Source organism: Hipposideros armiger, unplaced genomic scaffold, assembly GCF_001890085.2.
Source record: "Hipposideros armiger isolate ML-2016 unplaced genomic scaffold, ASM189008v1 scaffold_362, whole genome shotgun sequence".
Taxonomy (NCBI): domain Eukaryota; kingdom Metazoa; phylum Chordata; class Mammalia; order Chiroptera; family Hipposideridae; genus Hipposideros; species Hipposideros armiger.
In genome coordinates this window covers 289,046-316,697 of record NW_017731712.1, presented here as the reverse complement: position 1 = coordinate 316,697, position 27,652 = coordinate 289,046, and the positions used below count along the sequence as shown (strand labels likewise).

Sequence of the window (27,652 nt, the reverse complement as noted above, 5' to 3'; positions counted from 1 at the left end):
AGAGAGGGGCGGGGGGAGGCCCTCCTTCGGGCTGGATGCACCCGCCCGGGCCTGGGCTGCAAGGTCTGGGCAGGTGGCAAACAGGAGTTGGGAGGTCGGGAGGCCGTTTCTTCGCCACTCGCCCTCTGCTGGTCCTCAGGCTGTCTCCTCTCACCCCAGCAGGCATGGGGGGTCCTGTCAGTTTCTGGTCCTGAATTCCAGTGGTTACTGTGAAGTGACTGCCCCCAGCCCATCAGCACTTGCCGCCCCTCCAAAGCCACCTGGAGAGCCGGTCTCAGGGACATGGAGGCTCACCACTTGGGGGGGGGGGGAAGCCGGATGAAATCTGTAGCATTTAAGAGCAAACAGAAGTGCAGACCTCAGTGCTGGGGCCCATGGGGCTCTGGGACCTGGGGTGGGTGGAGTCCAAGGACAGTGTGTCCTGTAGGCCCCTGGGATGCTCCCAGCGGGAATCTGGGGTCGTCGGGCTGGGGACACTGGGGGTCCTGCCTGGTCTTGCTGCGCATGTCACTTTCAGGATGACGGGTGTGGGGGTAGAGGTCGGGGGCTTCAGCCCCGCAAGTCTCCAAGCCACTGGGTTCCTGAAGCGCATCGGCTCATGCCATCTTCACTGCCCTCTACAGAAGAGCTCCCCTTCTGTTCCTCCGACTCCAGAACAGCTGTCTGTATCGGGTTCCCTACAGTAGTCTCTTCCCCGGGCTGTCACTTCTTTTACCTTTGGTATGTCCTTGAAACTGGCAGTTACATCTAGGATTCATGAGATTCAGATGACGTGTTTTTGGTGAGAACTTAGAATCCTGAAGCTGTGTCCCACGGCCCACCCCATGTACAGAGCAGAGACTGTGTGTGACCTGCATGGTCTTTATTGGTGGTTCATTGCCATCTCATTCTAACCCAAACCCCCGTGTATACACTGATGGGGACCACTGCCCCTCTGCCCATAGCTCGCCCTGACGCGGTCAAGTCCTTTTAGCCCTAAGAGCTTTCAGTGTTTCAAGATGTTGCTCCCTTGAAGCCATCAAGACCAGGTGCCTGTCTCTGCGCCCTGGGGCAGCACATGGCCGTGAACTGCAGCACTGGTCCCTCCTAACAGCCTCCCTTCACGGTCGTCTTGGCCTGGAAAATAAAGTGTTTTGTTTGAACGGGTTCTCTCCAAGTTAGATGTGGCTCCAAAATAACAGAACCACCATGCCCGACGCCATCTTCCAGCAAACACCTTACACAAAGCCTGGCTGTGCGCTCGCTGGTCACAGCACAGGGCCCCCGACCTCAAAGCCAGGCCCCTGCGCCAGGCATCATGCAGGGACCTTCTCCTGGAGGAAATGCTGAGGTCAGAGATGCTGACACGCCCGCCCAGGAACAGGGATCACAGGGCGGGGCTGGAGTCCATCCCTGCTTTTCCCAGGCAGCCTTAGGGCATGTGAGACTGGGGCTCCAGAGGGCAGGGCATGCCCTGCAGGGACGTATTCATATGATGGAGGCAAAGGAGTGTGAGGTAAGTCACAGATGACCAGGTACCTGTAACAGATCCCTCCTGATTGACCACAACAGGTGGAAGAGAAAGACCTGTGTAGCTACAAGTGTCTGACCTTTGTCTCCCAACCTGCAGCCACAGTGAGGTCTGTCTTGTTCCCTGGAGAGGGCTGCAAAGCAGGGAAGCTGCCAAGGGGCAGGAGCACGTCCACGGGACAAGTGCAACCTCGGATGAACAGCTGCATGGATCTGAGGCTGGGGACACGGGCTGACTGGCGGGGGCAGGACGAGGCCAGCATGCCCCAGCCATAACCACCGAAAGGAAGGTGCAAGGAGTTGCCTGAGCCCACTGGGAAATGCACATGTGAACTGTCTCCCTGAGCTGGGAAGGCAGACATCGTGTGCTCTCAGCCATTCTGCTTAGGGTCCTGGAGCAGCAGAAATGCTGCCGAGCCACCCTCTGCCATCAGACCCACCGAGTCGGGCACATTAAAGCCTCCTGGGAGGCAGCCCCTCCTTGGGCTGTGGGATGCCCATCGCGGTCCCCCAGGGAGCTTCTCCCACCTCCAGTCACGTCTGTGTGTCCTCTGACCCTAATCCTACACGTCCTTTATGAAAACGTGTACACACAACCCAGTCTTCACTTGCCTACAGCGCTTGCCGATTTCCAGGAGACTCCCTGGCGTAGCATTTGGTCAGACAGGGATCAGAAAACGCCCTGGCTCAGGAACAGAAGGGCCCTGCTGGGATGACGAGTCCAGCAGCAGCAGGCCCAGCCTGTTCCCAGCACAGTCCACTTCCACACCAGTGACAACCGGCCAGCGCGGCTGGCTGGAGGGCTTCTCAGCCTGTCCTAACCGTGGTTATAAGGACAATCGCAGGATACCACGACCTGTGGGCTCACCTTTCGCCCTCTGCAAAATGGGCTTGTCGCGCGGGGGAAGTTGGGGCGTCCGGCAGCCCCTTGGTACGTGCTGGGTGGATCAGCGGTTGAAACCGCGCACACAGCACACACGCGGGGTGGCGAACACCGATGACGCTAAGGGAGCGGGTGTGGGACTCGGCTGGGAGTCCTGGGTTGAGGCTGATCTGGGCCTTCCCCCCAGGCGACAGCACCACGGGGAGTTACAACGCGTTTCACACACACCATCGCCCCGTCACCATCCTCATGGTGAGGCCGGTGTTCCCCCTCATTGACATGCACAAGCTCCGTGGCGGCGGGGGTCGCGCGGCGCCAGCTGGTGGTCGGCGTGCAGAGTCTGAAGCACCCGCGGGCACCCAACACCAAACGCAGACGGGGAGGAAGGCCAGCGGGTCCCTCCCCCGAGGCGGGGCTGAGAAGGGGGAGACGTCCACCTACCGCGGCGGCGAAGCAGCTCCGCAGGGCCTCGAACTCCTGCGCGCAAAGATCCTTCGTCAGGCGACCGCCCGGGGCCGTGGACGCCTGCACGCACCTGCCGTAGGCCGCTGCCTGGGGGAGGGAAGGGGGGCGAGGGTCGCGGCGGCCCTTGCGCCCGTCCGCAGTCAGCGCCCCGCTGCCCGCCCCCGCGATCCTTCCTGCCCCGCAGGCATTACCCCGCCTGACGGCTCCTTACCTCGGGCCCACAGGCCGCCAGGCGCTCGGGGAAGGCGCGGAGGCGGTTTCGCACTCGGCTCCACACCACTCCGTTCCCCGACATGAGCGGCTCTTCCTGGCATCCGTGGGCGCCGCCATCTTAGGTCCGTCCTCTTCCGGCGCCCAACAGCTTGATAGGTCGGCGCTTCCGTCCATAACCTTCCCTGCGCTTTCTAATTGGTCAGGCTTCTGTCAGGAACCGCGCGTGTGGTCCCTCAGAGCCTTACAATTGGCTTGCAGGCTTGTCTGTCCTTGATCTCGGTCTTCGGATTGGTTCAGACTCAAATTGTTTACCGTAGCCCTCAGGGCCCGCCCATGTGAGCGATTGGTGAGCTGGACCAGACCCACGCGGTGATTGGAGGAGCCCGGGGCCGGACGGAAGTGGGGCGGGGCCGGAAGGTGACCGGCATCATGGCGGCTACGCCGCAGCTGCGGGACCGCCTGAGTTTCCTGCAGCGGGTGAGTGGGGGCCGCCTGGCGCTGCTGCGTGTCGCCTCCTCTGGTTTGCCCTGGGCCAGAGCTGTCTTCCTCCCTGGCCCCGTCCGGGTCACCGCGCTCCGGCTCCTCCTGGGTTCGGCGTCCCCTCCGTTTCCCTCTGACCCCCGCCTCTCCACTCCGACCCTCCCGGCCCCTCCAGCCGCGTTCCCCCATCACCTCCTCCCAAGGCTCGGGGACTCCACCCCGTGTACGTGGCGTGGGCAGGTCAGGCCAGCCCTGCGTCAGGTCCACTAGGGACAGTCAGGCTAACAGGACGAGAGCTGTGGGACGCGAGTTTCTGTTTTCTTCCCCAGCCTAAAGCGGCTTTACAGAAGAAGACACACGGTGAGCCGTGTTCAGGAAAAGCACGGCGGGACGCTAGTCTGGGAAGCAGGAGAAAACAGTGACTCTGTCCGTAGAGCACCGGCCTGAGCTCCGTTTCCATTTGTTCCAGAGGACTGGGCGTTTTAAAGGGAGAATGGGGGGAGAGTGGGGCTCTCGTGAAAATTTTTGAGGGGTTGCGCAGTGTGGGTGCTGTGTCTGCCAGCTAGCCGGTCGGTAAGCCCGGATCCTGTCGCCCCCCCGGGGACTGGGAGACACCCTGCCTTCACGGTGGTTCAGGTGCTTGCGGACGCTCCTGGGTTGTAGGAGGTCTGTGTTCATAGTTGTAAGCCCTTTCCAGTAAATGCTCCAGGACAGGGAGGTCGGGGCCTGGCGCCCGGTGTCGGCCAGGGTGAACAGGAGATTCTCTTGGCGTGTGGAGCTTTCTCAGGCAGGCGTTTTAGGGGGGCCGGGGTCATCCTCATGCGGCTAGAAGCACCATCAGCGCTCAGCACACAGGCTTGTTCTACGCTGAGAGCTCTGGTTTACAGACCTCGCCAGCTCCAGCGTGGGCCTCGGTGGACAGATGGTGTAAGTGGTGTGCGCGCGCAGCCTCGCGTGACATTCAGGCGCGTGTTGTTGTGACACTAGACAGCTGCCATTCAAACTGTGATCCGTGGCCAGCACCTAACAGAGCCTGCATTCTGAGCCATCCCTGAGGTCCTGTGTCCTGTCTCACTCCGGGCTCACGCTCCCCAGGTGCTGGACGATGCGGCAATGGGTGTTTCAGGTTTTCATCCTTGTAGACAGTGTGCCTTCGTGCTAACGAGTCAGCGTGTAACGTGACTGTGTTGTGCTAACAAATAAACGTAAGACACGTGACATAGCCGCTTCTCCTTGTGGGTTATTTCTGTGGGGTGTGTTCCCGGAAGTGGAACTGTGGGTGGGTCAGGCCTGGTGGTCATGTCACATTTGCCGATCTGCGCTCTAGAAAGATGGACCTTTCCCAGCCCCCTGCGTGGGAAAGGGGCTCACCTGGAGCTTTTTGTTTTTGCCGCTTGATGAGTAGATATATGAAAGGTGCCTTTAAGTTGTCTTGCTCGTCTGTAAGCATAGAGGCCTGGGGGCCATGTCACACATCCTGAGCCAAGCAGAGTGGCCCGTTACCACGACCATCCAGAAGGAGCCGGTTCCTTGTGGCTGTGGGACCATTGCTGTCCTCTCCGGGGTCCCTTACCAGGTGGCCTGCCGACAGTGACATACGTGGAAACCCACGCCCCCGGAGCCCCAAGAGCTAGGACTCCGACAGCCCTTCAGGAATGGCCGGCCCCTTGGGTGGCTGTGGGCCCGCCCCTGTGTACAGGTGTCACTCACGGTGGGGCTCTCGCTGCGTTTCAGCTCCCGGTTCTCCTAAAGGGAACGTCGGATGATGATGTCCCGTGCCCGGGCTACCTGTTTGAGGAGATCGCCAGTATCCTTCCTGTGTCCACATGTAGGGGCTCAGAGCAGCGCACAGGGTCCCTGGGGTTCTCCTATCCTGAGGGGGTCCCATGGCCCCTTTGTAACCACAGTAACTTTGTTACCATAGTAACCAGCGGTGGGCGGGGTCTGAAAGCCACATTGCTGATGACAGCGCCCAGGACGCTGCAGAAGCCTGGGATGGGCGCCTGCAGGGAGGGCCACTGAGAAGTCCTATGGCAGCAAGGCCTGGGGTCAGCGCGCGTCTTCCCTAACCGAACACCTCCCAGAAATCTCCCACGAGTCCCTGGGCAGCAGCCAGTGCCTCCTGGAGTACCTCCTGAACCGTCTGCACAGCGGCTCTGGCCGCGTGAAGCTCAAGGTGAGGCTGCGAGTGGGCCCTGCGGACCCTTGGGGCCAGGTCAGAGCTGCTGCCCGTCGGCGGTGAGGCGGGAGGGCGTGATCGGGCTCTGTGCCGCGGCGGCGCCCCTGGGCCCAGCTCGGCCTCACGTGGCTGTCCCCGCAGGTGCTGAAGATCCTGCTCCATCTGTGTGTTCACGGCTCCTCGTCCTTCCTGCTCATCCTCAAGCGCAATTCCGCCTTCATCCAGGAAGCGGCAGGTACGGGGCCGCACAGCCCCAAGGGAGGGCCGCGGGGAAAAGGGCGCCAGGGCAGGCTTCAGCCAGAACCCCGTAGCCGGCCGCCTCACCGCTGCTCCGCCCCGCACCGCCAGCGTCTGCCTCCCTCCCCGCTGGCGGGCCCTCGTCCCCTCCAGCCAGCTCAACCCCGCCCTGCGCTGTCCCTGCGCCTCCAGGGCCGTCCCCTGTCTGCTGCTGTGCTCACTGTGCGGGCGCGTGATTACCTGGGCTTGCCCGTCTGTTCCAGTGCCTGTGCACGGTGGTGCTCGTGGTGCTCGGCGAGCGTCGACACCCCTCTCCCCTGCCAGGGGCTCTCTCCCCCGGGGCTGCTCCTCAGGGCCCACGACAGAGGGCGCACTAGGAAGCCTTCCGTTCTCAGAAGGGAAGGGTCATGGTAGGCCTGTCGGGAGGGGCCTGTCAGGTTCCAGGCCCCAGGTGTGTCTGGGTGGAGCCCCGTCTCTCGCCCCCCAAGGCCAGGACTGTCGTGCTGGCTCACTAACAAGGACTTGTGGGCACATGGCTGGAGATCCACCTGTTGGTGGGGCGGGTATCCCGGCCTGGGTCAGCCTGGGGGTGCTCCACCCTCGGAACCTATCATGCACCCTGAACAAATCTTTGGAAGGGCCAGGCCCTTGGGCCAGAACCACCCTCACCTGAGCCGTCCCCACGAGGGCAGCACCAGGGAGCGGGGGGGCCGCTGTTGACCACCACACCCTCGTCGGATCCTGCAGCTGACTATGGTTCTTTGTTGGCACCAAAATCTGTCCAGTTATCATCTGTGCCCATGAGCTCTGAGCATGGCCCCTGGGGTGACGGTGCCCAGAGAGGTTTGCGTGGGGCTTTTGGAGCTGTTGGGGTCAAGGCTAAGGATGGCTGTGCTCACAGGAGGGGCCGAGCGTCTGGGCCCCACCAGTGGGTCCCCAGCAGCTCGAGTCTTGGGCCCTGTGGGAAATGTGGGAGCTGTGGCTGGAACAGCAGGAGCTGCTCACTGTCCATTTGTCCGCTTGCTGCTTTGGCATCTGGTGGCCAGCCCTGGCTGGGCATGGGCCGCTATCTGCACACCGCGGGGCTGGCAGCAAATGCTGGGAAGTGAAGCGTGTTTGTAATGAGGAAACAAGGAAGTTACCTGATCTCGGGCTCAGGCTGAGCCTGAGAGGATGAGGTGGAGTGAGGCACCCTCAGTGATGGGGGCCTCCAGCGTGTGCAAAGGCCCCGAGGCCCCTGGTTTGCCACAGCTGAAGCTTTCTGAGCTGGGAGCCTGATACGCCCGAGGCTGGGGCGGGGCCGAGGGAGCCTTTAAGGCCGTAATAAGGAACTCAGGTTTTATCCTCAGGTCCCTGGAAACCTCTAAAGGGGTGTGAATTGGACAAGACCCCATTCGTGTCACCTCTGGGTGGAGAGTGGGTTGAGGGGAGGCAGTTAGGTGGCCGATGCAGGAACGCAGGTGAGAGGCAGTGGTGTGAGGAGAGAGAGGTGATGTTCTGGAAGTTGGATCTCAGGCCTCGGCGCTGTGGGCACAGGGGGCTGCGGGGCTGCGGTGGCCTGGCCGCCACAGCTCTGGGGACGATGGTGCATGTCTGAGAAGCCGCATGGGGCAGTGAGTCCTGAAGGAAGGGGTCTGGGACACTCTGGACTTTGTCCAAGGAGCAGAGGTGCTCTGGGTAGTGGGGCTCCCCCAGGCTTGGGGGCCTGGAAGTGATGTCCCATGAGATTTGAGGTCAGACCTCTGTTTCAGAAAGCGCACCCTGATGCGGATACAGGGAGGGCTGAGCTGGGAGGGGCTGGGATGACGAAGCCCTCTGCCCTGCAGGGAGGGCCGTAATGCTGCCCCTCCCTGCCTCTGCCCTGCAGTTTTCACTGGACCCCCGGATCCTCTCCATGGGATCAGCTTGTACCAGAAGGTGCGGGCGGCTGCCCAGGTGAGCCCAGGACCCAGGTCACCCCCGGGACCCCAGCTGCACTCCTACTGTGGGACCAGAGCCCTGTGTGTGGCCGTCGCGGGAAGCGGCAGGGTGAGGGGGGCACACGGCAGACGTGCGGCCACGCTGAGTGCCCTCCGCCTCCTGTCTAGGACTTGGGGAGCACCTTGTTCTCGGACACCTTGTCCCCTCCGCCTCCCTCCCAGCCTCCCAGGGTCTTGCCTCCAGTAGGTAAGCAGCTGACTGTGTGCAGCCTTGTCCCGGGGTTTGTACTCTGGGGGCTCGGGGTCTCCCCCACCATGCCTGGCTGATGTGGACCCTCCCACAGGCATGGGCTCCCAGTCCAGGCCCCAGGGCGCCCTCCAGGGCTTCGGCTACAGCAGGGATCCAGGCCACACAGGTGGGTGAGCATGGGCGCTCGGGTGTGGGGGGTGGGGCTGGGGCCAGCTGCTTTCCCTGCCCAGGGGCATGGAGGGCGGGGCCAGAGCCTGGCACCTCTGGTGACTCCTGCCACCTTCTTGCTCAGCTCTGCGGGAAGGCAGGGCAGGTACAGCCGGGTGTGCCTAACCCACAGGTGAAGGCTCAGTGCTGAGCTCGGGCCCCCAGCCCCTAGCTCCTTTGAGGGGGCAAGGGCAGAGGGTGGGGCTGCCTGTGACAGAGGCGATGTGGAACCAAGCAGCAGGTGTGACACGTGGACACCACCAGCCTGGTCTGCCGGGAGGCTCGCGTGGGCTCCAAGCCAAGTCCAGCTGCTGTGCTAACCTACTGCTCACAGCTCTGGTCCCCCGCCTCCCGGCACGTCGGAAGCACTATGTCCTAAAGTGGGTCTGCTTCCGAGGTCTGGCCTGTTCTTGCTCGGGCTCACAGACAGCCCCTGCCCCTGGCACTGGTCGGGAGCAGTCCCTGGATGGCGTGGAGATTGGGTTCCCTGGACCAGCCTTAGGAGGCCCGTTGCTCTGAGGTGGGCGCAGCTCGGCCCCCAGCTCCATCAGGCCTGTGAATACACTCGAGTGGAATTCCTGGGAAGGTTCCGGCAGGGCCCAGGTTCCCACCACGTGGCCTCTGCCCAGACTCCTGAGCCCCGAGCAGGGAGCAGCCGTGGGTGCCTTGTCCTGGGAGAACACGGGGGACAGGACTGAGGGGCTGGTGCCGTGTCCTTGCCCCTCTGGTGCAGGCTTTGCGGGCGAAGCCCTCCTCTCCACCATCCAGAAGGCTGCAGAAGTGGTGGCCAACGCCGTGCGCCCTGGGCCTGGGAGCCCTGGCACCCAGGGGCCCCTGCCGCGGGGTGATGCCTACCAGGCTGCCGTGCCGCCTGCAGCCAGCCAAGGCAACCCCACTCCTGGGAACCTGCTTCCTGCGGCCATCCCGGGAGCCAGAGGTATCAGGCGAGAGTCCTCCCTTCCCAGGCCCCGAATGGGCAGTTGGGCTCCTCCTTGTCACCTGCTGGGGCCAGGGGTGGGACAGATGACCAGACCTCTGACCAGCAAGAGCCCAGGTCCGGCTCAGGGCTGAGGAAGGCGGTAGTACCCGTTGGGGGTTCGAGCCCCAGCTGCCATGCTGTCAGTTACTGATTGGCCACGAGAGGTAGCCACCAGTGCTGTGCGTGTTCCTGTGGCTTCCGCGGTGGCGTCATGCAGACCATAGGGACTTGCTCTTTGCCCAGTGTTCGCACACTGCCCGGCACCTCTGCCAGCTGCTCTGAGTGCAATGGCTCTGAGGGGTGGCAGCTCCCTGAGGGTCCCAGCTCCTCAGACGTGGGGTCCGGCACCCCAGCCCAGCTCCTGCCCACTCACCCAGCACGTTCAGTTGGCTCTATGCCCGTCCAGGCTGGCCTCCATGGTGTGTGTGCTGGTGGGGAGGCTGGCGGTCAGAGACACTGGTCTGTTAAAGACCAACGTGCTGTGAGGAAGGAAGAGGGGGCGGGTGTCACCATGAGTGACCAAGGGTCTCTTTGGGCCCTGTGAGCTGCTGTGCCGGCTCTGTGCCCCTGCCCAGGCCGCTGACCCGCACGGCCTCTGGTGCCCAGGGTGGCTGCGTGTCCCTGACCTGGGTCCCCGGCCAGGCATGTCCATGCCACCGTCTCTACTCTGACCTATGTGAGGGTGCACCCCGCTCTGCTCTGGCCTCCTCATCCTCGTGTTTCTGTCCACATCTCGGGACCCAGCCCCCACCCTCCCTTCCTGTCCAGGGGACCCGGGGAGGTGGGCATGAGGCCAGTCTGAGGCCCCAGGGTCTCACCATTTCTTCCAGCCATGAGACACCAGCCGGGGCAGGCCGGTGGGGGCTGGGACGAGCAGGACGGCAGCCCAGGCTCTCAGAGCTCTTCCCAGGAGAATGGCCGGAGCAAAGCCTCGGACTCGGGCAGTCGGTCGGGCAGCGGCAGCCCCTCAGGGGCCAGCCAGGCGCCCAGCGACCTGGCCGAGAGGTGAGCGAGCGCCTCAGGGTCCCACCCCAGCGGGAGGCATGATCTGGAAGGGCCTCGCCCACCCCCTCACCCTGAACCCCTGTGCCCCCGACAGGGTCGAAGCCATGACCCTGAGCGTCTGCCAGCAGGAGCTGAGCCTGGTCCAGATGGTGACACAGGGACCACACGCCTTCCTGAACCAAGAGGAGGCACAGCACTTTGTCAAAGCGTGAGCCCCCCCCCCAACTCCCAGCACCCCTCCCCCCACTTTGCTCGCTGAAGCGAAGGCTTCGGCTGCCCCCTGCCCGCTGCTCCTCTCCGCAGGTGCGGACTGCTCAACTGTGAGGTGGTGCTGGAGCTGCTGATCCGACACCTGGGGGCGGCCCGCGAGCGCGTGCAGATGGTGAGGCTGGCCAGTGAGGGGAGTGGGCACAGGGATCCCCGGGACTTGGGGCCCTGGTGAGGCTGAGAGGAGGGAGGGAGCCCGTCCGATGGGCCTCCCTCCTGGGGGTGACCCTGCTGACCTCCCATCCACCCCACAGAGAGCCCTGGGCGCCATCGCCATCCTGGGGTGCACGGACCTGCTTTCCCAGGAACACATCCTGCTCCTCGCCCGGCCACGACTGCAGGAGCTCAGTGTGGGCAGCCCCGGACCTGTGACCAACAAGGCCACCAAGGTGGGCAGCAGCCAGGCAGGGCCCAGAGCCGTGAGTGCGGGGACACCCTTCCCACAGGCGGCCTTCTTGTCCCTGCCCTTTATTTCCGGGACAGGTCCTGCCCTTAGAGCAGCAGTCAGGGCTGCACCTGGCACCCACCCGGGGCACACCAGGCTCGGTGGCCTCTTCCTGCTACTGGAGCACCCTCAGGCCCGCCCGCCTTACTGCCCAGCAGCTCTGCCCTGTGGCGGCTTCCTGTCCTGTGTGGCTCGGCTGATGTGCAGCCCCCTGCAGGAAGCCCCCTGCGGCTGCCTGGATGGATTCACCCCGCTCTCCTCCACCCGGGTCACAGCTCTGGGTCTGCTGGGCTCCCTGATCCCAGCTCCTGGAGGGCGGAGACAGTCCAGTTCACTTGCGTCCCCTTCCACGAATGCCTGAACTGTGCCAAGGCTGCCGGGATCTCTCACTGGGGACCCCAGGCTGCCGGCCTCTCCCCACTGCCGAGCCCCCGCACCTCCATTACCTGTTGGCATCCCTCGATTACCTGGCGTCTTCCTGTTTCACTGAAAATTCATATCCTTAGTTGCCAGTGTCAAAGTGTCATCGAGGCTGCGATACACGCACACACCTGAGTGGGGTGTCACAGTGGTGGTTCTAAAAAACGGTTGTTTAAGGCGCGGTCATTCCCTCTGCGGGGCCGCCTGTCCCTGTGCTGACGCGTCACGCAGCAGGTCTGATGGCAGGGAAAACACGGTTATGACAGCAGGTGGGGACCAGGACGCAGGCACATATGGTATGGCCTGGCATCTCAGCAGTGAGAGGCGGACGTGGTCCTCCAGTTGGTGGGACGACAGTGCATGGCCTGCTCCACCCCCGAGCCGGCCCGGCTCTGGGGAGGGGTGTGCCCTCTGTGGTTCCCGAGGAGCACGGGGACCCTCACGGATTCCCCTTTTCTCCCACCGTCCAGATCCTAAGGCACTTGGAAGCCTCCTGCCGACAGCGGCCTCCTGCCCAGCGGCCCCTGGCTGAGTCCAGCCCCACAGCCGTCCATGTGGGCCCGTCTGACCTGCTGACCGACGCCGTGCCTTTTGCTGGGGGCCAGGCATTCCTGCAGCCTCTGAGTTCAGCCCTGTTCTCGCCCAGGGGCCCTACACCCCTTCCTCCCCTGGAAGGGTCCCCACTCCTAGGCCCCAGGGACGCCAAGGAGGCTGAGACAAGGCTGGCAGGTTCTAGAGAGCAGGGGGCTGGATCTGAGCAGAGCCCATTGGGCACAGACACCCCAAACGGAGGGCCAGAGCTCAGCCCAGGCCTCCATGGCTGCCCGTGGAGTTCGGTGGCCAGCAGCAGCCACAGCTCCTTGTTTGCTGGCATGGAGCTGGTGGCCTGTCCCCACCTGGTGGGGGCCAGGACTGTTGCAGAGGAGCCTTCCCAGGCCCCCTGGACATTGTCACAGAGGGTGGCAGCCACAGACCTTCCTAGCTCGGAGCCGTCGGCTTTCTCATTCTTAAACTCATGACCGCATGGGCCTGGGGCCTCCCTGTCCTGACTCCCAAAACCCTGGGACTCTGTGCTGTCCCCTCTGCCCACAGCCCTCCAGGCGTCTACAGTCGGCCGCTTCCCCTCACCCGAAGCCTTGGTGCAGGGAGCCGCCCAGCAGGGCAGACAGCCTGGACGATCTGTCCCGAGATGAGAACGAGCCCACGCACTGGCCAGAACAGGACAGCCCTCCCTGTGGGGGTGGTGGCCGGGGGAGCAGCGCCCCAGGCAGCTCGCAGGCCTCGCAGGGAGGACAGGAGCTGAGCTCTTCCGACTGGCAGCCGGTGGTCCTGGGCTGTCTCCTGCCTCCTGCCATCCGATCTGACGAGATGAGTGCACTGTCTCGTCCAGTCTGCAAACACCGCCAGACCCCCTCAGTGGGCAGAAGGTGTGGCATGGCCTACCTGGAGGGCACGGGACAGGACAGGAGGCCTGACAACTGAGCCCAGAGACCAGACAGCCCCTGGACCTGCCCCGAGTTCACAGGCACAGCACAGAATGGCACTCAGCTCCTCGGCGGGGGGGACACGGCAGGATGACGGGAGGGCCCATCTGCAGACTGAGCCCAGGCTGTGGCCCTCAGCCAACAGCCCAGAGAGGACCCCAGGACTCGCTCGGTTCTTCCCCCTTCCCACCAGAGGCTGGCTATGTGGCCTTGAATCCCTATGGCAGTGGGCAGGCAGGGGGCAGGGCCTCCAGAATGCTGACCTCGGTCCCCTTGGGGAACTCCTGCCTGCCTGCCTTACCTTCAGAAACAAGGCTTGCTTGTGTGGTTTAGAACCGCTGCTTGGATCTTGGTTTTAAGCTCAGATTGCGCTCTCTGTGTGGGGTGTGGGGTGTGGTGCAAGCAGCCACAACCTGGGTCATTAGGGCAGGGATGTGACCCATGTCTGTCCCTCCGCCATGACGGCTTCCTGCAGACTGCACGGGGTGGCCTCACAGGGAAGCTTGGGTCCTTCTCAGGAGAGCTGGGACACTTCCTAAATAAACACTTTTCTCAGCTGCACCATGTGCTTTGTGTGTGAGAGAAATGCCACTGAGGAGGGGTGTACTTCCAGAACTTGGCCAAAAGTACGAACAGGGCCTTGCTCCTCAGATGTTTTGAAGAACCACTTCCCCCAGTGGAACTACCTGGTCCTGTAAATTTTTTTTTTTTTTAAGATTTTATTGGGGGACTGAGGGAGGGGAACAGACAAGTTGCTGTCTGTTTAGTTGTGGAGGACGTCAGTTCACTGGCCCATGTTGGTGTGATCATTGCGCTCTTCCTGGGTGAGGCAGTCGCTTGCCGGCAATTGAATGGCTGCTCACAGCAGCTCACGAAAGCTCACGCCTGCTGCCTGCCAGCCAGCCCTGCTGCAGCCTACCTCGTCGCTGGCCACTCACGGCAGCCCAGCTCCAGGTTGAGCTGTTGTTCACCATCTTAGCTGTAGAGGGCAGTGTCACTGGCCCTCATGTGGGATCCGAACCCGGGTCCTGCTGCTCAGAGCTGGCGTCCCAAGCCAACTCCTAACCAACACGCCACTCGGCCGGCCCCTGGTCCTGTAATTTTCTTAACTAAGTTTTAAACTATGAAATTCAATTTCATAAGTAGATATGGGTTTATTTGGGTTATACATTTTTTTGTGAGTTTCAGTAATTTGTGTCCTTTAAGGAATTGATCCATTTCATAAAAGTTGTCAAAAATACAGCCATCGAGTTTTCTGTAGCATACCTTAATTATCCTTTTAATTTCTGTAGGTTCTGTAACATTCCATCTTTCATTTATGATACTGATAATTTTTCCCTTTTTCTTGGTTAGTCCGATTACAAGTTTATTAATATAGGTCTTTTCAAAGAACTAACTTCTGGTTTTATTTCTCTATAACTTTTATGTTTTCTATCTCATTGGTTTCTGCTCTTTGTTATTTCCTTCTGTGTTGGCTTAATATTTCTTTTTCTAGTCTCTTTAAAATAGAAGCTTAGATTATCTGAGACAGTTATTCTTTTCTTCTATAAGGATTTTAATGCTATAAAAAATTTTCCTTTGCTGCTTTGGCTTCATCATATGAGTTTTGATTTATTTTTATTCAGTTCAAAATATTTTCCAATTTCCCTTGAGGCTGCCTTTTTGTCCAGTGGGTTATTTAAAGGTTCGTTTTTTCTCTGTTATTACTATTTTAAATCTGATATAATAAAAGAACATATTTTGTATGACTTGTTAAATGTTTCAAAGTTTTGTTCAAGTTTGTTTTATGGCCCAGACTATATATAGTCTGTCTTGAGGCATGTTCTCTGTGCACTTGGTCTAGAGAACTACAGACCAATATCCTCAATATCCTTGATGAACATGGAGGAAAAATCCTCAACAGAATAGTAGCAAAACGAACCCAGCACTATATAAAAAGGATGTAAAAAGGGTCATACATCACAATACGAGGAATTTATCCTGGAGATTTACGGCTGGCTTAACATCTAAAAATCAATCAGTGTAATTCACCACATTAACACATTAATGAAAAGAAATTGTATTTTATGCAGAAAAAGCTAGAGACAAAATTCAACATCCATTTGTGAAAAAAAAAAACTTGCAGCAAACTGGAAATATAACAATTTCTGGGACTGCCTGAGAGCCTGGCAATGGCGTGGTAGCCCGAGGACCTCGTGGGAGCCCGGGGACAGCGTGGGAGCCGCCCCGCCCTCCACGCTGCCCTCCCCGCGCCCCGCCCCTTTCTCCTCCCTATATTCCCGCCTAGGCCCGCCCCTTACAAGCCGAGGCCCCGCCCCCTCCAGCCACGTCCAATCGGCAGCACGCCACCACGGCGGCCTCCGGATCTCCACGGCTCCTCCCACGCTTGAACTTCCTGAAGGGCAGCCGAGCAGCCCAGTAAGCTCCCGAGACGGCCGAAGCGGGCAGCCAGATGTCCAATCGGAAGCGGCGCGGGCAGGAAAGGCGGGCCTCCGTTACGGACACAGGAGGAGGTGCCAGGCTGGTTGCTGGTTGCTGGTTGCTAGCTGCCGCCGCTTGCCCGACTGTTCCGCGGCTTCATTGTCACCCGGGCCTCGAAGCCAGCGCTGGGGCCGGGGGCGCGAGGTCAGCAGCCTGAAGCCTGGGCCTCACGCGTCCCAGCTGGACGGACCCCGCGCACCCCACGCCGTCCGACCCCGCAGGCCCCGCGCCCCAGGCCGAGCTCGCGCAGGTGAGGGGCGTGTGTAGGTGGGGGGCCACCGTGCACAGGTGAGGAGGGCCCCATGCCCCAGTGCCCGTTACCTCTGTCAGCCTTCCGGGGAGGGGCAGGTGGAGTCCAACGAGCAGTTTCAGGTCCCGCCCCCCTGAGCCAAATCCCAGGGAGATGGGGGAGCTGCCCCGTGAGAAGCCTGCAGGGGTCGTGGGTCCGACCATCCCCAGGGGTCCAGGCGGAGGCTCTGGACACCCGTTTTCAAGTCCTGGGAGGGACACCTTTGTAGGCAAGGTGAGATCTACCTGGAGGTTTCCTGGGAGAGGCTGTGTTTACCATCCCAGAACCCCACAGGCTCCTGCTGTGTGGCCGGGAAAGGGGTCCAGCCTGGGGAGAGGAGGGTGTTAAATTTCACCCACACAACCGGAAGCTCGTAACTGAGGACGTTGACTTGGTGACCGGCAGGGACAGCCTCTGCTCAGCTCTGAACAGGGGCCCCCGGCCCCCGGCCAGGGGGCCCTGCTGTGGGTGTCGGGCTCCAGGAGGCCACAGCACTGAGTGTGGGTGACGATGGGTGTGTGCCCGCTGGCCCCCCGGCTGTGGTCATTCCCGCTGCTGGCTCCTCGACTCCGTTCCCTGGGTGCCTGCCACGCTGCGTGCCAGGTGCCGGGGCCACATTGTCCCTGTCTTGGAGCTTCTGCTCTTACGAGGGGATTAGGCAGCGCGCAGACCAACCTGTGTGGTCAGGTTGTCAGGCGAAGAAAAATAAAGCGGGCTGAGGGAGTGAAGCGTGATGGGGACTCTGTGTGCGGGTGGCTTCGTGTCACCCCGGGGAGGGGTCCAGGCAGAGGGCCGGCAGGTGCAGAGCCTCACCGGGAAGCAGGCGGCCCAGGCTGAGGCACAGCGATGGGGCAGAGGGTGGCAGTGAGGAGGCCGCCGAGAGAGCAGGGTCAGATCTGAGGGTCGCTAGGCATTTGGACTCCGTTCTCTGTGCCTGGGGACCCTCAGAGGGTTTTCAGCTGGACCACGGGGTGATCTGAGACCCAGTTCAGAAAGGTCAGTTCTGGCCGCCCTGTGGGGAGGGGCTCGGGCTGGCCAGGAGGGGCCATCGGAGGGGCTGCTGCGGGTCTCAGATGTGAGGAGACAGGACTCAGACTGGGCTTGTGGAGGGAGGGACTGGCCGGACGGGGCGAGGGCCCCGACTGGGTTGCTGGGGGACCACGCGTGGAGTGAGGGTAAGAGGTCAGGAAGAGAGCTAGGTCCTTGGCCGGAACCAGTTCCAGAAACTACTGCTGGGGTGGGGGCCGCTGGAGGTGGCCATCAAGAGTCTGTTTTGGCCTCCTTGGGTCTGAGGTGCCAGGGGCAGGGGTGGTCATCTGGGTCATGGGTTAGGGGACAGAGTGGGTGGGCGGTATGCCCAGTGGGAACCATCAGCCCCTGTTGGAAGGCAGGGGGCCAGAGGCGTTCCTCCCAGCAAGAGGGTAGATGGAGGAGAGAGGCCTGGGGCTGAGCCTGGGGGCCCTCAGACTTCAGGGGTCCGGAGGAGGAGGGGCCAGCAAGGGAGACCGCAAAGGGCGCCGGCGTGGGAGGTGTGGGAAGGGAGCCCGGACGTGAGAGCGCACATGCTACACCCTGGAAACTCACGGATGTTCCGAGGAAATGGGGGGGCCCCCGTGGCCAGATGAGTTTGCGCACCCAGGGTTGGGCAGTGTTCATCAAACCAAATCCTGGTTACAGTGTCACAGCGCATGCCAGCCTCTGGCCGTCTCTTCTGAAGATCATGACAACCCTGTGAAGGGGCACTTTTTAAATGTCCACTTTACAGATGACAAAAGTGAGGCTCAGACGGGTGGCGTACCTGTCCGAGGGTGGGGGGAAATGGCAGAGCCAACCCGTAGCCAGGACTGCCTGCTGCCCAGGCCACCCGCGGGCAGGGCCCCTGCACAGAGGGGACGTCTTGTCCCCGGAGGCCTTGTGTTTGCTGTTCGTAGCGCAGAGTCCTGCTCTGTCACGGCCTTGTTTTTGAGATAAGGGGCTGCAGGCTTCCCAGGGAGCTCGAGGGCAGGCCGGCCAGGTGCACTGGGCTTCCGGAGGCCTGGCCAGCGGGGGGGTGTGCGTGGGACCCGGCTCCTTGGAGGGCGTCTCACTGCGTCTCACCGTGCCTGCTCAGGTCCTGCTCGTCCACCATGAAAGGCTCGCGGGCTGTCAGCGGCCCCCCCGAGGGCAGCCTGGAAGGCGTGGATCTGAGTCTGACGGGTCTCCCTCTGCCTATGTCCCGGCGCCCCAACAGCGCCTCCATCGCCAAGCCCATCAGCCGCTCCATCTCCGTAGTCACAGGCAGCGAGCCGAGGAGGAAGGCGCTGGTGGTGAGTGCCAGAGCCTGAGGTGTCCCGGGGTGTCCGGGCCCCCACCTCCTGGGGAGTTGCCATCAGGGTGGCATCTGACACCTGGGTCAGCTCCGCACCTCAGCAGGCACGCGTGTCCACTGTCCTGTTCAGCCCTGTGGCCGTCCTGGGGGCAGGAAGGACTAGGGAGCTGCTTCACAAAGTGCTCGAGCAGAGCTTAGGTCCCGCCCGCCACAAGCCTCCTGTCCCTCCTGCTCCACCAACATTTGGGTTCGTTTGGATCCTCAAGAAACGGGGTTGACCTGTGGGGAAGGGTCTGAGCTCCTGGTGACCTTGGAGGAACCAGGCGGACAGGCTGGCCGGCCGGCCGTGGGGGCCGTGGGGGCCGGGCTTGTTGGTTAGTGAATGATGGTGGGGACGCACAGCCTTTGCTGCAGCTCCGGGCCAGGCCTCACACACGTCCTCTCGGACCCTCCGCCAGCCAGGCGTGAGGGGCTCCCACGTCTTTCTAGGAAGTTGAGGCTCATGGAGGCCCAGGACCTGCCCCGGCTCAGTGGGCCAAGCCCAGGACCCTCAGGCCGTTCCTCCTGCCCGCCTTCTCTCCACACCCACTCTCTCCCTCCACATCTGTTTGGCAAGGCCCGGCCTGGCCCGGCCCCGAGTGCACAGGTGCTGTCTGCAACCTCAGCCGTGGGGGTCCTCTCCCCCTTTGTGCAGGAGGCCACAGGGCCTGGCGGCTCCCGGGCCATCAATAACCTTCGCAGATCTAACAGCACCACGCAGGTCCACCAGCCGCAAGCCAACCAGGCGTGGAGCGGCCCCCTCAGGTAACCCCCTGCCTGCTGCCCTCCTGCCTCTCTCTGTCGGCCCTTCCTGACTCACCAGTGTGGGCACCGGCTGAGCAGCAGGGCCTGAAGTGACCTTCCCATGGGGCCAGTCGTGGGCGGGTCAGGCAGGACGCGCACGTGGAGGTGTGGGCCTCAAGGCCGACGTGCTCCCCTCTTCCGTCCTTGCTTTTCCTGTGGTGTTGGGGCGGCCACGGGAGGGGGTGTGAATGCCTCTTCCAGGTGTGGTTGTCAGATCAGGACTAAAAAACATTATTTTACGCTTCGGTCTCCAGAACAGAGTTCCCTGCTGGTGGCCTGGCCCTCCCATCCCCTTGTAAGATGTCCCCATCTGTGTCCCTGGAGTCAGTGTCCTGGGCCAAGTGACCGTCCCCATTTGCTGTCCTCTCTGACACAGGCCGGCAGAGCCCCCCGACTTCCTGATGCTCTTTGAGGGCAGCCCTGGAGGGAGAAAGAGGCCAGACAGTCTGAGCAAAGCTTCCAGCAAGGAGGGAGCTACGTGGAACGTCCTGGTGAGAGCGGGGGCTGGGTCGCAGCGCTCGGCGTGAGCGTCAGTGTCGCACTGGGAGTGACACCTGGTTCCTGCCCTGTTCTGTGGCCCCTGCAGGAAGAGCCTGGGGTGGGGCGGACGTGTCCCAGCTCCCAGCATGCACTGCAATGTGAGGCGGAGCCCCTGGGCCATCGTCACCCTGTTTGTGGGTGAAGCCGTGGGGGCAGGGGAGGGGCTCCGTGTCTGCGGGGTGTGGTGTGTTGGGGGGTCACCGCTGAGTCGGTGTCTGTGCACCGACAGGATGACCAGCCCAGGACGTTCACCTTGCCCCCCGACACCCAGAGCCCCAGCACCCTTGACGCACCAGTGGGTCCACAGAGGAGGGAGTGCGCCGTACCCCTGGCACCCAGCTTCACTGCCAACAACAGGTGCGACCCGCTGCGGGTGCCGGGCATGACCCCCGCCCCTGCCCCGAAGCTGGGGGTGGGGGTCTCTGTGTCTTGTTTGTGGCCAGACCGGGGTGCTGTTGAGTGAGGGAATGAATAAGTAAGTGAATGACGGTCTCTTTACCTGAGGGCCAAGGGAGGAGGCTGCAGGGTGGTGTCGGCCTCACGAGCGGCCCTGTGCTTCCTGGAGAAGCCCAGACGGGGTGCCCTCCTGCGGGCTGCGGGCCACTCTTTCAGGCTCAGCTTCCCACATCTCAGGAGTGAGGAGTGTGTCACCTCGGGCTCCCTGTCAGCTGAGAGCCAGTCATGACCCAGCTGCACTGGTCACATCTCAGCTGTGCCCACAGTGACGTGATGACAAAGCACGTCCAGAGTGAGAGCCGAGATGGCAGGGTCAGGAGAGGGCCCGCAGGCTGTGCCTCGCTGGACAGGCTGGTGTCAGGGAACCGCGGGGGTGGGTGGGGCCTGAAGGAGCCCCGAGAGAAAGCAGGCTCGGGACGGCCGCCCCTGAGGAAGCTTGTCCTCGCTCTTGGCCTCAGTGGGGACGGCAGGAGGGGGACGAGGAGACACATTTGTGTGGACACAAGCGAGGACTCCCAGCACTTGGAGCTGTTTCTCACAGGACGTCTTTGAGGGGTTCCACAGTCATTCACCACAGTCCCCAAAGGCAGAATGCTGGCTTTTCACGCGAGAACCTAAAAATTAATTTCTATCAGAGCGATACATGCACACAGCTAAAAAGCCTGACAGCACCACACACATGACATGAAGGCAGGAAGTCCTGCCACCCCACCTCCCCACCCTGAGTCCTGCTCCCAGAAGCAGCCACTTACCAGCTTCTAGTTTTTCCTAGAACACGTGCATCAAAATATGCGAATGCAGCTCACTGACTGATTTTTCGGCCTCAGACGTGCTGATGGAGGATGGGGCTGCTGTCTTGAGCCCCCGCCCCAGCCTTGCACACGAGCGCACCCTTCCCCTGCCCGTGTCCCAACGTGGTCACGTCAGCGCCTGTGTTTGGGCTGTGCTTCCACACGGACCAGCTCCAGCTCTGCCTGCTCTGAATTCTGAGCCTCCCAGGGCCCCAGGGACCTCATTCATGCTAAGGGGGTGATGGTTGTGTGGCCCCAGTGTCAGGAGGATCAGACGAGCTAAGGCATGAGCCTCTGAGAGCAGCGCTATGCTCAAGAAGTGTTGACGTTTGAGTCACACTTCAGTGTTCCCCAGAATTAATGATCTTTTTTTTCCGACTTGGCTGTCTGTGTACTGGGCGCTTCTCCCAGAGATGACAACAGAACTGCCCTCCGTACCGTCAGGCCAGCAGGTGCTCTGCCCGTCCTCCCTCTGGAGAAGTCCTCGGAGCCCTGTCTTCCCCTGTCAGGGTCCAAGCTGGCCGCCCTGCACAGGCCACACACTCTCATCCGGCCCTCGACTGCCCCTCCCTTCTGTGGGGGGTCCCTGGCTTCCTCTGTCTTTGGTGGAGCGCGCGCCCCTGTAGATTCCTGGGAAAGGAAACGTGGGAGGTAGTTTCTAAGACTGCGTGTCTGAAAATACCCAACTCAGAGTTTGGCGGCCGCTGCGTTCCAGGTTGGAGACCTTTTTAGCCGCCTGGGAGCGTTGCCCCGCCTGCATGGAGAGCCGTTGAGAAGGCCGCTGCCTTCCCACCCCGTCCTTTCACGTGTCTGGTGTTTTCCTCTCTCTGGAGGCGTTTTGGCGTGTCCTCATTTCTCCTAATGCTGGGCCTGCGATGTGACCCTTTCTCAGCCTCCACGCCAGGCTGTGGCGGCCTTGCAGTGTCATTCACTAATAGGAAATGTTCTCTTGTCGTTGCTTTGACAACTTTCTCCCCGTTTTTCATTCTGTCTGTGACTCCCGTTACTTGCGTGGTGGGCCTCCTGGGTTGATTCTGCCAGTTCCGCATCTTCTCATATTTTCTGTCTCTTTAGCTTTGGGGTCTGCTCTCCGATAAGTCGACTTACCTGTGTCCTGCAAGCCTTTCCTCCCACAGTTGTCATTTTCGAAAGCCCCAGTTCCCGTCATCCTGTTCTTGGGTCTGCTCTTCTCTCTGGGGACGCCAAGCAGCGGCCTGCTATCCTCCCCTCTCCCCAGCTGTGCCTCGCATGGCGGACGTCACACCATGGACATTCGCCCTAGATAAGAGTGCCCCTCCCCCGCAGCTAATAGAGCTGCTCTTAGCATTGATGGGCATAGCCGGGCACTGGTGCAGGTTTTTGAAATGCTCTGTTCACTTGGGCTCGTTTCCATTGGTTGGCCTTTCACGTCTCAAACGTGGAGTCCTGGCTCCGTCAGAATTAAGAGGGAGGCCCTAAAAGCTGCTGGGGGGCCTCACTTTGGGAAGATTGGGCCCAGACCAGGCTGCTGTAATGGGGGGTTCCCACCATCAGTGTTGGGCTTTTCCCTGGGGCGCTCGGTCTGTCTAGGGAGGGATGGTCTAGTCTGCCGGCCGGGACAGGAGAGGAGGTGGAGGGGGCCTGGCTCAGGGCACAGGCTGCCCCCTGGAGAGCCAGCCCCTCGTCTTCTGCTGGCGGAGGAGGGGGGCCAGGGTGCAGTGGCTCCTTTGGAGAGCTGGGTGCCTGCACCTCCCTGGGGCTCGGGGGGCAGACGAGCCCCCTCGCGCCGGCCCCCACAGCACCCAGGGTTCTCCTCTCACTGTGTGTCACTGTCCCGCATCCTCTGAAGCTGTGTGGGCATCTCTTTGCTGCTATCTCTATCTGTGTCCCCCTCGTCCTTGTGTGTTTATACTGGTTTTATTCCTTCCAGTGGATTTGAGAGGGGCAGGCAGAAAGCAGCGTATTCCGTCTACCACCTTCCGCTGGTGTGGAAAGTCCTGTCTCCATCGGCTGATCTGTCACCGTTCTCCCCATCGTAGGCATGTCCAGTGTCAGGGGTCATGGTTTTCAGTGCTCACAGCTCAGAGCTTTCCCGGGTGCCGAGACGGGCCCCACCGTTAGGCCCAGTGGCCGTGCCGGGGGCCTGGCGAGGATGCTTGGCCGACACCACAGTGGGCACTGCCACCGAGAGCCACCTGTTCTCTGCCTCCCAGAGCCTGATGCCACTTCCCGTCCCTTCTGGCAGGAGCAACAAGGGAGCCGTGGGCAACTGCGTCACTACCATGGTGCACAACCATTATGCCCCAGCAGAGACAGCGCCCCCCAAGAGCTCCAACCACACAGCGCCCTCCCTCAAGTAAGGCCCTGGCTCTGGCCTCGGTGTACGCGTGAGCAGGGGACAAGGGGTCGAGTGGGGACAGACCTGGCTGGCGTGCTGCTCAGAAAGCCACAGCCGCCCCACGTCTCGGGCCCCTGGCCAAGTCCAGAGCAAGGCGGGGCTGGGCGGAGCTTGGCACTGAGCACAGCAGCCCTGAGCACGTCACCCAAGCCCACCGCCCGATGGGCTCAGTCAGGGACGGCCACGGGCTTTCCTGAGGCCCCTTCCGGTTCTGGGACCCTGTGACTTTGGAGACCTTTTTGCTTTTTTTCCCCTTTTAATTATTTTTTATTATGAAATACACATTTTTTTAAATTAGTTTCAGCTGTACAACACAGTGCAATAGTTGCACGTTTTATCCCTCGAGGTGACAACCTCCCTCCCCCAATCTGCCACCCCACTTCCCCCCAATATCATACGTATCTATTATAATTCCCTTGCCTCCACTCCCACACTATACTCCACGTCCCATAACCATATATATATATGTATGTATATATATGCACTTATAGTTGACATACAATATTATACAACATCAGCTTCAGGTGTACAGTGCAGTGATCAAGTCGCTACCCCATCCATGATGTAGTCTCCCTAGCAAGACATGTGACCACCTGAAACCCTTCAAAATATTTACAACATTATTAATTATATTCCTTGAACTGTCTTTCATGTCCCTGTGGCAATATTGTAGTTACGTATTTATGCTGTCTAAGAGACCTTTTTGCTTTTTAAATGCGAGGAGCCTGTGAACCTAGGGTGCCATCAGACAGGCCCTGTGGGGGAGCAGGTGGCTCTGGGGATGGACCAGCGAGTCAGAACAGCCCTTGATGGCTCCTGATGGCTTGCGGTGCCTCCTCCTGTGCCCATGAGCTGTGCCCCAGGGGTCACGAGCGGGGCTGGGTCAGGTGCCATGAACCTTCCTCTGCTCCCTGCCAGCAATCTCATCAAGGCTGCCACCGACGAGGGTGACAGCAGCAGCTTTGGGAAGCTGCCAAAGAACCTGGCCAGCAGCAGCCATGGGGCCCGGAACAACTCTGCGGCCACCGCGGGCCTGCTCCGACGGAGGGAAGTGACGGAGGAGGAGGCTGAGAGGTGACCGCGGCTGGGGGCGGGCGGGGGCCTGAGGCTCCAGTGATTGAAAGTTCCCTTTAATGACTTTAAATATGGAGGGTGAAAAGGCCAAGCTATAGGTGCAGAGCAGAGCTTGTCGGGGCCCAGTGGCCGCAGAAGAGGGGTCTTTGGGGGGTGATGGAGACGGTCTGAGGCTGGACCTCCTTGCTTCATACAGCTCTATAAACGTATTAAACCTTGTTGAATTGTGTACTCAAAATGGGTGAACTTTACGTGAGTTATGCTGCAGCAAAATTGTTAGTTAAAAAAGCGTTAAGTGAAAGAATATATAAAACTGAAAAACCCGAAAACGACCTATGGGACAGGCCCTTGAAGCCTGCCCCAGGGGAGCGGGGCATGGGTGGGGCCTTGTGCTGTGGCCCCGAGTCTGTGATGTCACGCCTGGTCAGGAACCACTTGTTTTCGGACTGGGGGTTTGGAGGGTCTCCATCTGGCTGAAGGGTCACTACCTGCTGTCCCCTTAGAGCTCAGGGACGGGGCCCTGGAAGGGGAGGGTGGGAGGAGAAGGTGGGTGAGGCCAGCAGCAGCAGCTCCACTCGCCCCACCCAGCTGCCCCCAGTGGCGGACAGGCCCCTCGGTGGAGGGCACTCCTGAGCGTGAGGGTCCCCTGCGTGCATGTCCCATGGCGGGCAGCCGTTTATGTCCTGGGTGCTCCGTTTGCACCTTTGCCCAATGAGTTGACAGGTGGTCCTGAGGGCCAAGGTTAAGGCCTCTTGTTTGATCCACTTGACTGAGTGTAATTTATATACAATAAAACGCACCCATGTCAGGTGTACACGTGGATGAGTTTTGACACACGTGTGGGTGAGTTTTGACACACGTGCAGTCGAGTTTCCAGAATACAGGTACCAAGGCACAGACGCCCGCCTCCCCCAAGGGTCCCTCGCAGCCTTTTATGTAGCCCCTCCCCAGGCCCGACCACAGCCACACCGATTTGTGCCTCGACAGCTTTGCCTTTTCTAGAATGCTCTGTGCCTGGAGCACACGACTAGCCTTTCGTGCCAGCCACGTCTGTTTGCTGCCTTTTGTCCGCGAGCAGCATCTGCCGTTGGCACAGACAGTGTTCACTACAGACAGGTGGCGGCCTGGGGTTATTTCCTGTTTCTGGTGATTGTGAGTAGTTTGTGTCACGGGGGACATCGGCCATCTGAGGAAGGGCCGTGCGTGCAGCCGCTGGCTTCTCTGCCCGGCTGGGCCTTTGGGGGACCCAGCTGGTTCGCGGGGGCACGGGGCCCGCCTCGGGCCTGAGTCCGCTCTCTGGGCAGGTTTATCCACCAGGTGAACCAGGCCGCCGTCACCATCCAGCGTTGGTACCGGCACCAGGCACAGCGGCGCCGAGCTGGAGCCGCCAGCCTGGAGTGCCTGCTGGCGTCCAAGCGACAGGTCAGTGTGAGAGTGGGAGCCGCAGCTGGGGGGCGGGCGGGAGCCCAGGGGTCCCAGCATATACGGAGGGGTTTCTGGGACCATGGGATCCAAACTACAATGGCCCGTGTCCACACCCCGTCGGGGGCCGAGCTCTCTCCCTGCCCTGAGCCGCTCTGTCAGTAGGGCCCAGGGGCCGGGTCCACCCCAGCTGAGAGGCCCGGGCAGGTTTCTGGTTTCCGGGCCTCTGCTCTGCAATGCAGAGCCATCTCCCTGCCCGAGGGAGCCGCTGGCCGCCTGTGAGGGGGTTCATCCTTTCTGGGGCAGAGAAATGGCAGGTTGGGGGACGGTGGGGGTGCTGTGGAGCAGCACGGGGTCGGTGACCCCGTTTTCCCAGTCAAACCCGCATGGCTGTGGCTCCCACAGGGCCAGCGGCAGCGGCCGGGAGGGGCGGACCTCCTGGACCTGCACCGGCGGAAGGAGGCGGCCAGGAGGAAGCTCCGGGAGGAGAGGGCGCGCCAGGCCAGACAAGCAGCCATTCAGGTGCCGGGGTGCCCTGAGCCGCTCGGGGAGGACCTCCGTGTCCCTGAGAGCACAAGCGTGCCCCTGGGGGCCTGCCCACTGCCGTCCCCCCACCACTGGACACTGGGCAGCTCGCTGGGGAGGGTGGGCGAGACTGCTTAAAGGGCCCCCCCGCAGGAGCTGCAGCAGAAGCGAGCCCAGAAGTCAGGCGATGCTGAGCTTGGGCTGCCGAAGGGGACCCAGGACCCAGGGAAGTCCCGGCCGGCCCAGGAGCTGCCCCTGAGGCTGGGGGCTGCGCCTCACCAGACCCGCAAGGCCAATAGCGCAGGTGAGCGGGGAGCCCAGAGGCTCCGTGGGCGGACGCTTCGTTCCTGTCCCTCTGGGAGGGTTGTGACCCCTGCTGCTGCTGCCCAGCTGGTGTCCCCCTTTCCTCGTGAGGAGGGGCCTCGGCTGTGCAGCAGACCCCAGGCCTGCACCTCCGCTCCTGCCCCGTGTCCCCTGGAGCCGGACACAGGGTCCTAAGCAATGCTCCCTGACCTTTCACCTGGAAAGTCAGGGCTCCCAGTGTCCCCTCTGCTGCATGAAGTCCGCCGTGCCTGGCCCCTTCCTAAGGGCTCCAGCTTTGTGGTCCCCGAGCGGGCAGCGCCCAGACGGCTGACGCTGTGTTGTGTTGCACAGGGGCCAGTTTCCATGCCCATGGCCCAGAAGAGCCCCAGCAGCCGGTGCCCGATTCATCCCCGGAGCCCCGGCAGTTCTCCAAGGACAAGCCGCAGGTTTGGTCTCAGCCCGCCCTGCCCTGTCACTGCCCCTCCACAGCCGTGGGGTCACTCACGCCGGGAAAGGTCGCCCAGGACGGGTCTTGTTGCTCCGCCAGGCAAGGGGTCCCACAGACGCCTCTGGGATCTCGTGGGGTTGTCACAGATAGATGCCCTGGGGTAGAGCCATGTCCGAGCCCACAGAGAAAGCTGGAAACTCAGAGGTCAGGGGATGGCAAGGCCACCAGGTTGAGGGGTGAGGAGGCCAGGCCTGGACACATCCCACCCGGCCGCCCTTAGTGTCCCTGAGGTGGGTCCGGGCGAGCCCGGTGCATGTGGCTGAGTGGGCGCCCTGCCTCTCTCTCCCCCCAGTTCTCGGGTGGTGTCGGCTTCTGATGACCTCACCAGTTTCTTTCACCCACCTGTCTGCTGCAGGACGCCAGCTCCCGGGACGCGCCCGGCAAGGCCCCCGAGACGGTGGACCTTGTCGGGAGCAGGGCCAAGTCCAGGGCCACCCTGGATGAGCTGCTGGACACGCTGAAGCTGCTGGAGGAGGAGCCCGAGCCGCTGCCGCGCCCCAAGGCCTATCACAAGGACAAATATGCCTGGACCGACGAGGTAACTGTGGGCTCCTTCCTGCTTTAGTCGGGACCCTAATAAGGACCAGATGGGGTGTTGATAACCCCGTCATCCAAGAGCTTCCTAAGGCTCAGGACCCTCAGAATAACTCGGGGGTGTGGGGGGCACCTCCTCTGCCAGCGGTACCCTCAGGTGATGTTCTGTGGGGACCTGGGCATTTGAGAGGCCCTTCCTTCCAGACCAGGCCTGGCCGCCGGTGCCTCCGCCCCCCCTCCCCTCTCCCTTCTTCCCCTC

The 27,652-nt window shown here is 61.6% G+C and overlaps 3 protein-coding genes across 6 annotated transcripts in view; 2 read left to right on the top strand and 1 right to left on the bottom strand.

Annotated features, from left to right (window-relative positions):
* Window positions 1-845: 845 nt before the first annotated feature.
* Window positions 846-3,217, bottom strand: NDUFAF8 (NADH:ubiquinone oxidoreductase complex assembly factor 8). The gene is made up of 3 exons (XM_019661919.1): window positions 3,069-3,217; window positions 2,834-2,944; window positions 846-1,116 (listed from the first exon to the last, which is right to left on the bottom strand). Exons 1-3 carry the CDS (start codon window positions 3,150-3,152, stop codon window positions 1,087-1,089), a joined length of 225 nt encoding a protein of 74 aa, XP_019517464.1. The 5' UTR covers window positions 3,153-3,217; the 3' UTR covers window positions 846-1,086.
* Window positions 3,218-3,322: 105 nt separating this feature from the next.
* Window positions 3,323-13,503, top strand: TEPSIN (TEPSIN adaptor related protein complex 4 accessory protein). 2 transcript variants are annotated; one of them, XM_019661918.1, is made up of 13 exons: window positions 3,323-3,547; window positions 5,285-5,357; window positions 5,635-5,726; window positions 5,871-5,964; window positions 7,834-7,901; window positions 8,054-8,132; window positions 8,230-8,301; window positions 9,076-9,279; window positions 10,152-10,326; window positions 10,421-10,534; window positions 10,630-10,708; window positions 10,848-10,982; window positions 11,929-13,503. In XM_019661918.1, exons 1-13 carry the CDS (start codon window positions 3,500-3,502, stop codon window positions 12,475-12,477), a joined length of 1,782 nt encoding a protein of 593 aa, XP_019517463.1. In that variant the 5' UTR covers window positions 3,323-3,499; the 3' UTR covers window positions 12,478-13,503. The 2 variants fall into 2 exon arrangements, with proteins under 2 accessions (XP_019517463.1, XP_019517462.1); XM_019661917.1 differs by lacking the exon at window positions 3,323-3,547 and adding an exon at window positions 4,131-5,126.
* Window positions 13,504-15,450: 1,947 nt separating this feature from the next.
* Window positions 15,451-27,652, top strand: part of CEP131 (centrosomal protein 131) — a 19,348-nt gene continuing 7,146 nt past the window's right edge. For 2 of the 3 annotated variants that reach the window (XR_002126172.1, XM_019661980.1), the window contains exons 1-12: window positions 15,451-15,673; window positions 17,823-18,018; window positions 18,715-18,824; window positions 19,240-19,354; window positions 19,633-19,760; window positions 22,875-22,985; window positions 23,946-24,101; window positions 25,406-25,523; window positions 25,929-26,045; window positions 26,202-26,352; window positions 26,703-26,797; window positions 27,215-27,397. Coding sequence is in view for 1 of the 3 variants with exons in the window: in XM_019661980.1 (XP_019517525.1) it covers window positions 17,839-18,018; window positions 18,715-18,824; window positions 19,240-19,354; window positions 19,633-19,760; window positions 22,875-22,985; window positions 23,946-24,101; window positions 25,406-25,523; window positions 25,929-26,045; window positions 26,202-26,352; window positions 26,703-26,797; window positions 27,215-27,397 (1,464 nt within the window). In the remaining 2 variants the exon portion in view is untranslated. Of the gene's footprint in view, window positions 15,712-17,822; window positions 18,019-18,714; window positions 18,825-19,239; window positions 19,355-19,632; window positions 19,761-22,874; window positions 22,986-23,945; window positions 24,102-25,405; window positions 25,524-25,928; window positions 26,046-26,201; window positions 26,353-26,702; window positions 26,798-27,214; window positions 27,398-27,652 lie in introns of all 3 variants that reach the window. The other variant, XR_002126173.1, reaches the window with a different exon arrangement.

Coding starts and splice junctions, on each gene's coding strand:
- NDUFAF8 (XM_019661919.1), bottom strand. CDS start 3,152: ATGTCGGGGAACGGAGTGGTGTGGAGCCGAGTGCGAAACCGCCTCCGC. Junction 2,945..3,068: donor TGGCGGCCTGTGGGCCCGAG/GTAAGGAGCCGT, acceptor TCCCTCCCCCAG/GCAGCGGCCTACGGCAGGTG. Junction 1,117..2,833: donor GGAGCTGCTTCGCCGCCGCG/GTAGGTGGACGT, acceptor TTTATTTTCCAG/GCCAAGACGACCGTGAAGGG.
- TEPSIN (XM_019661917.1), top strand. CDS start 5,016: ATGTCACACATCCTGAGCCAAGCAGAGTGGCCCGTTACCACGACCATC. Junction 5,358..5,634: donor CCTGTTTGAGGAGATCGCCA/GTATCCTTCCTG, acceptor AACACCTCCCAG/AAATCTCCCACGAGTCCCTG. Junction 8,133..8,229: donor CAGGGTCTTGCCTCCAGTAG/GTAAGCAGCTGA, acceptor ACCCTCCCACAG/GCATGGGCTCCCAGTCCAGG.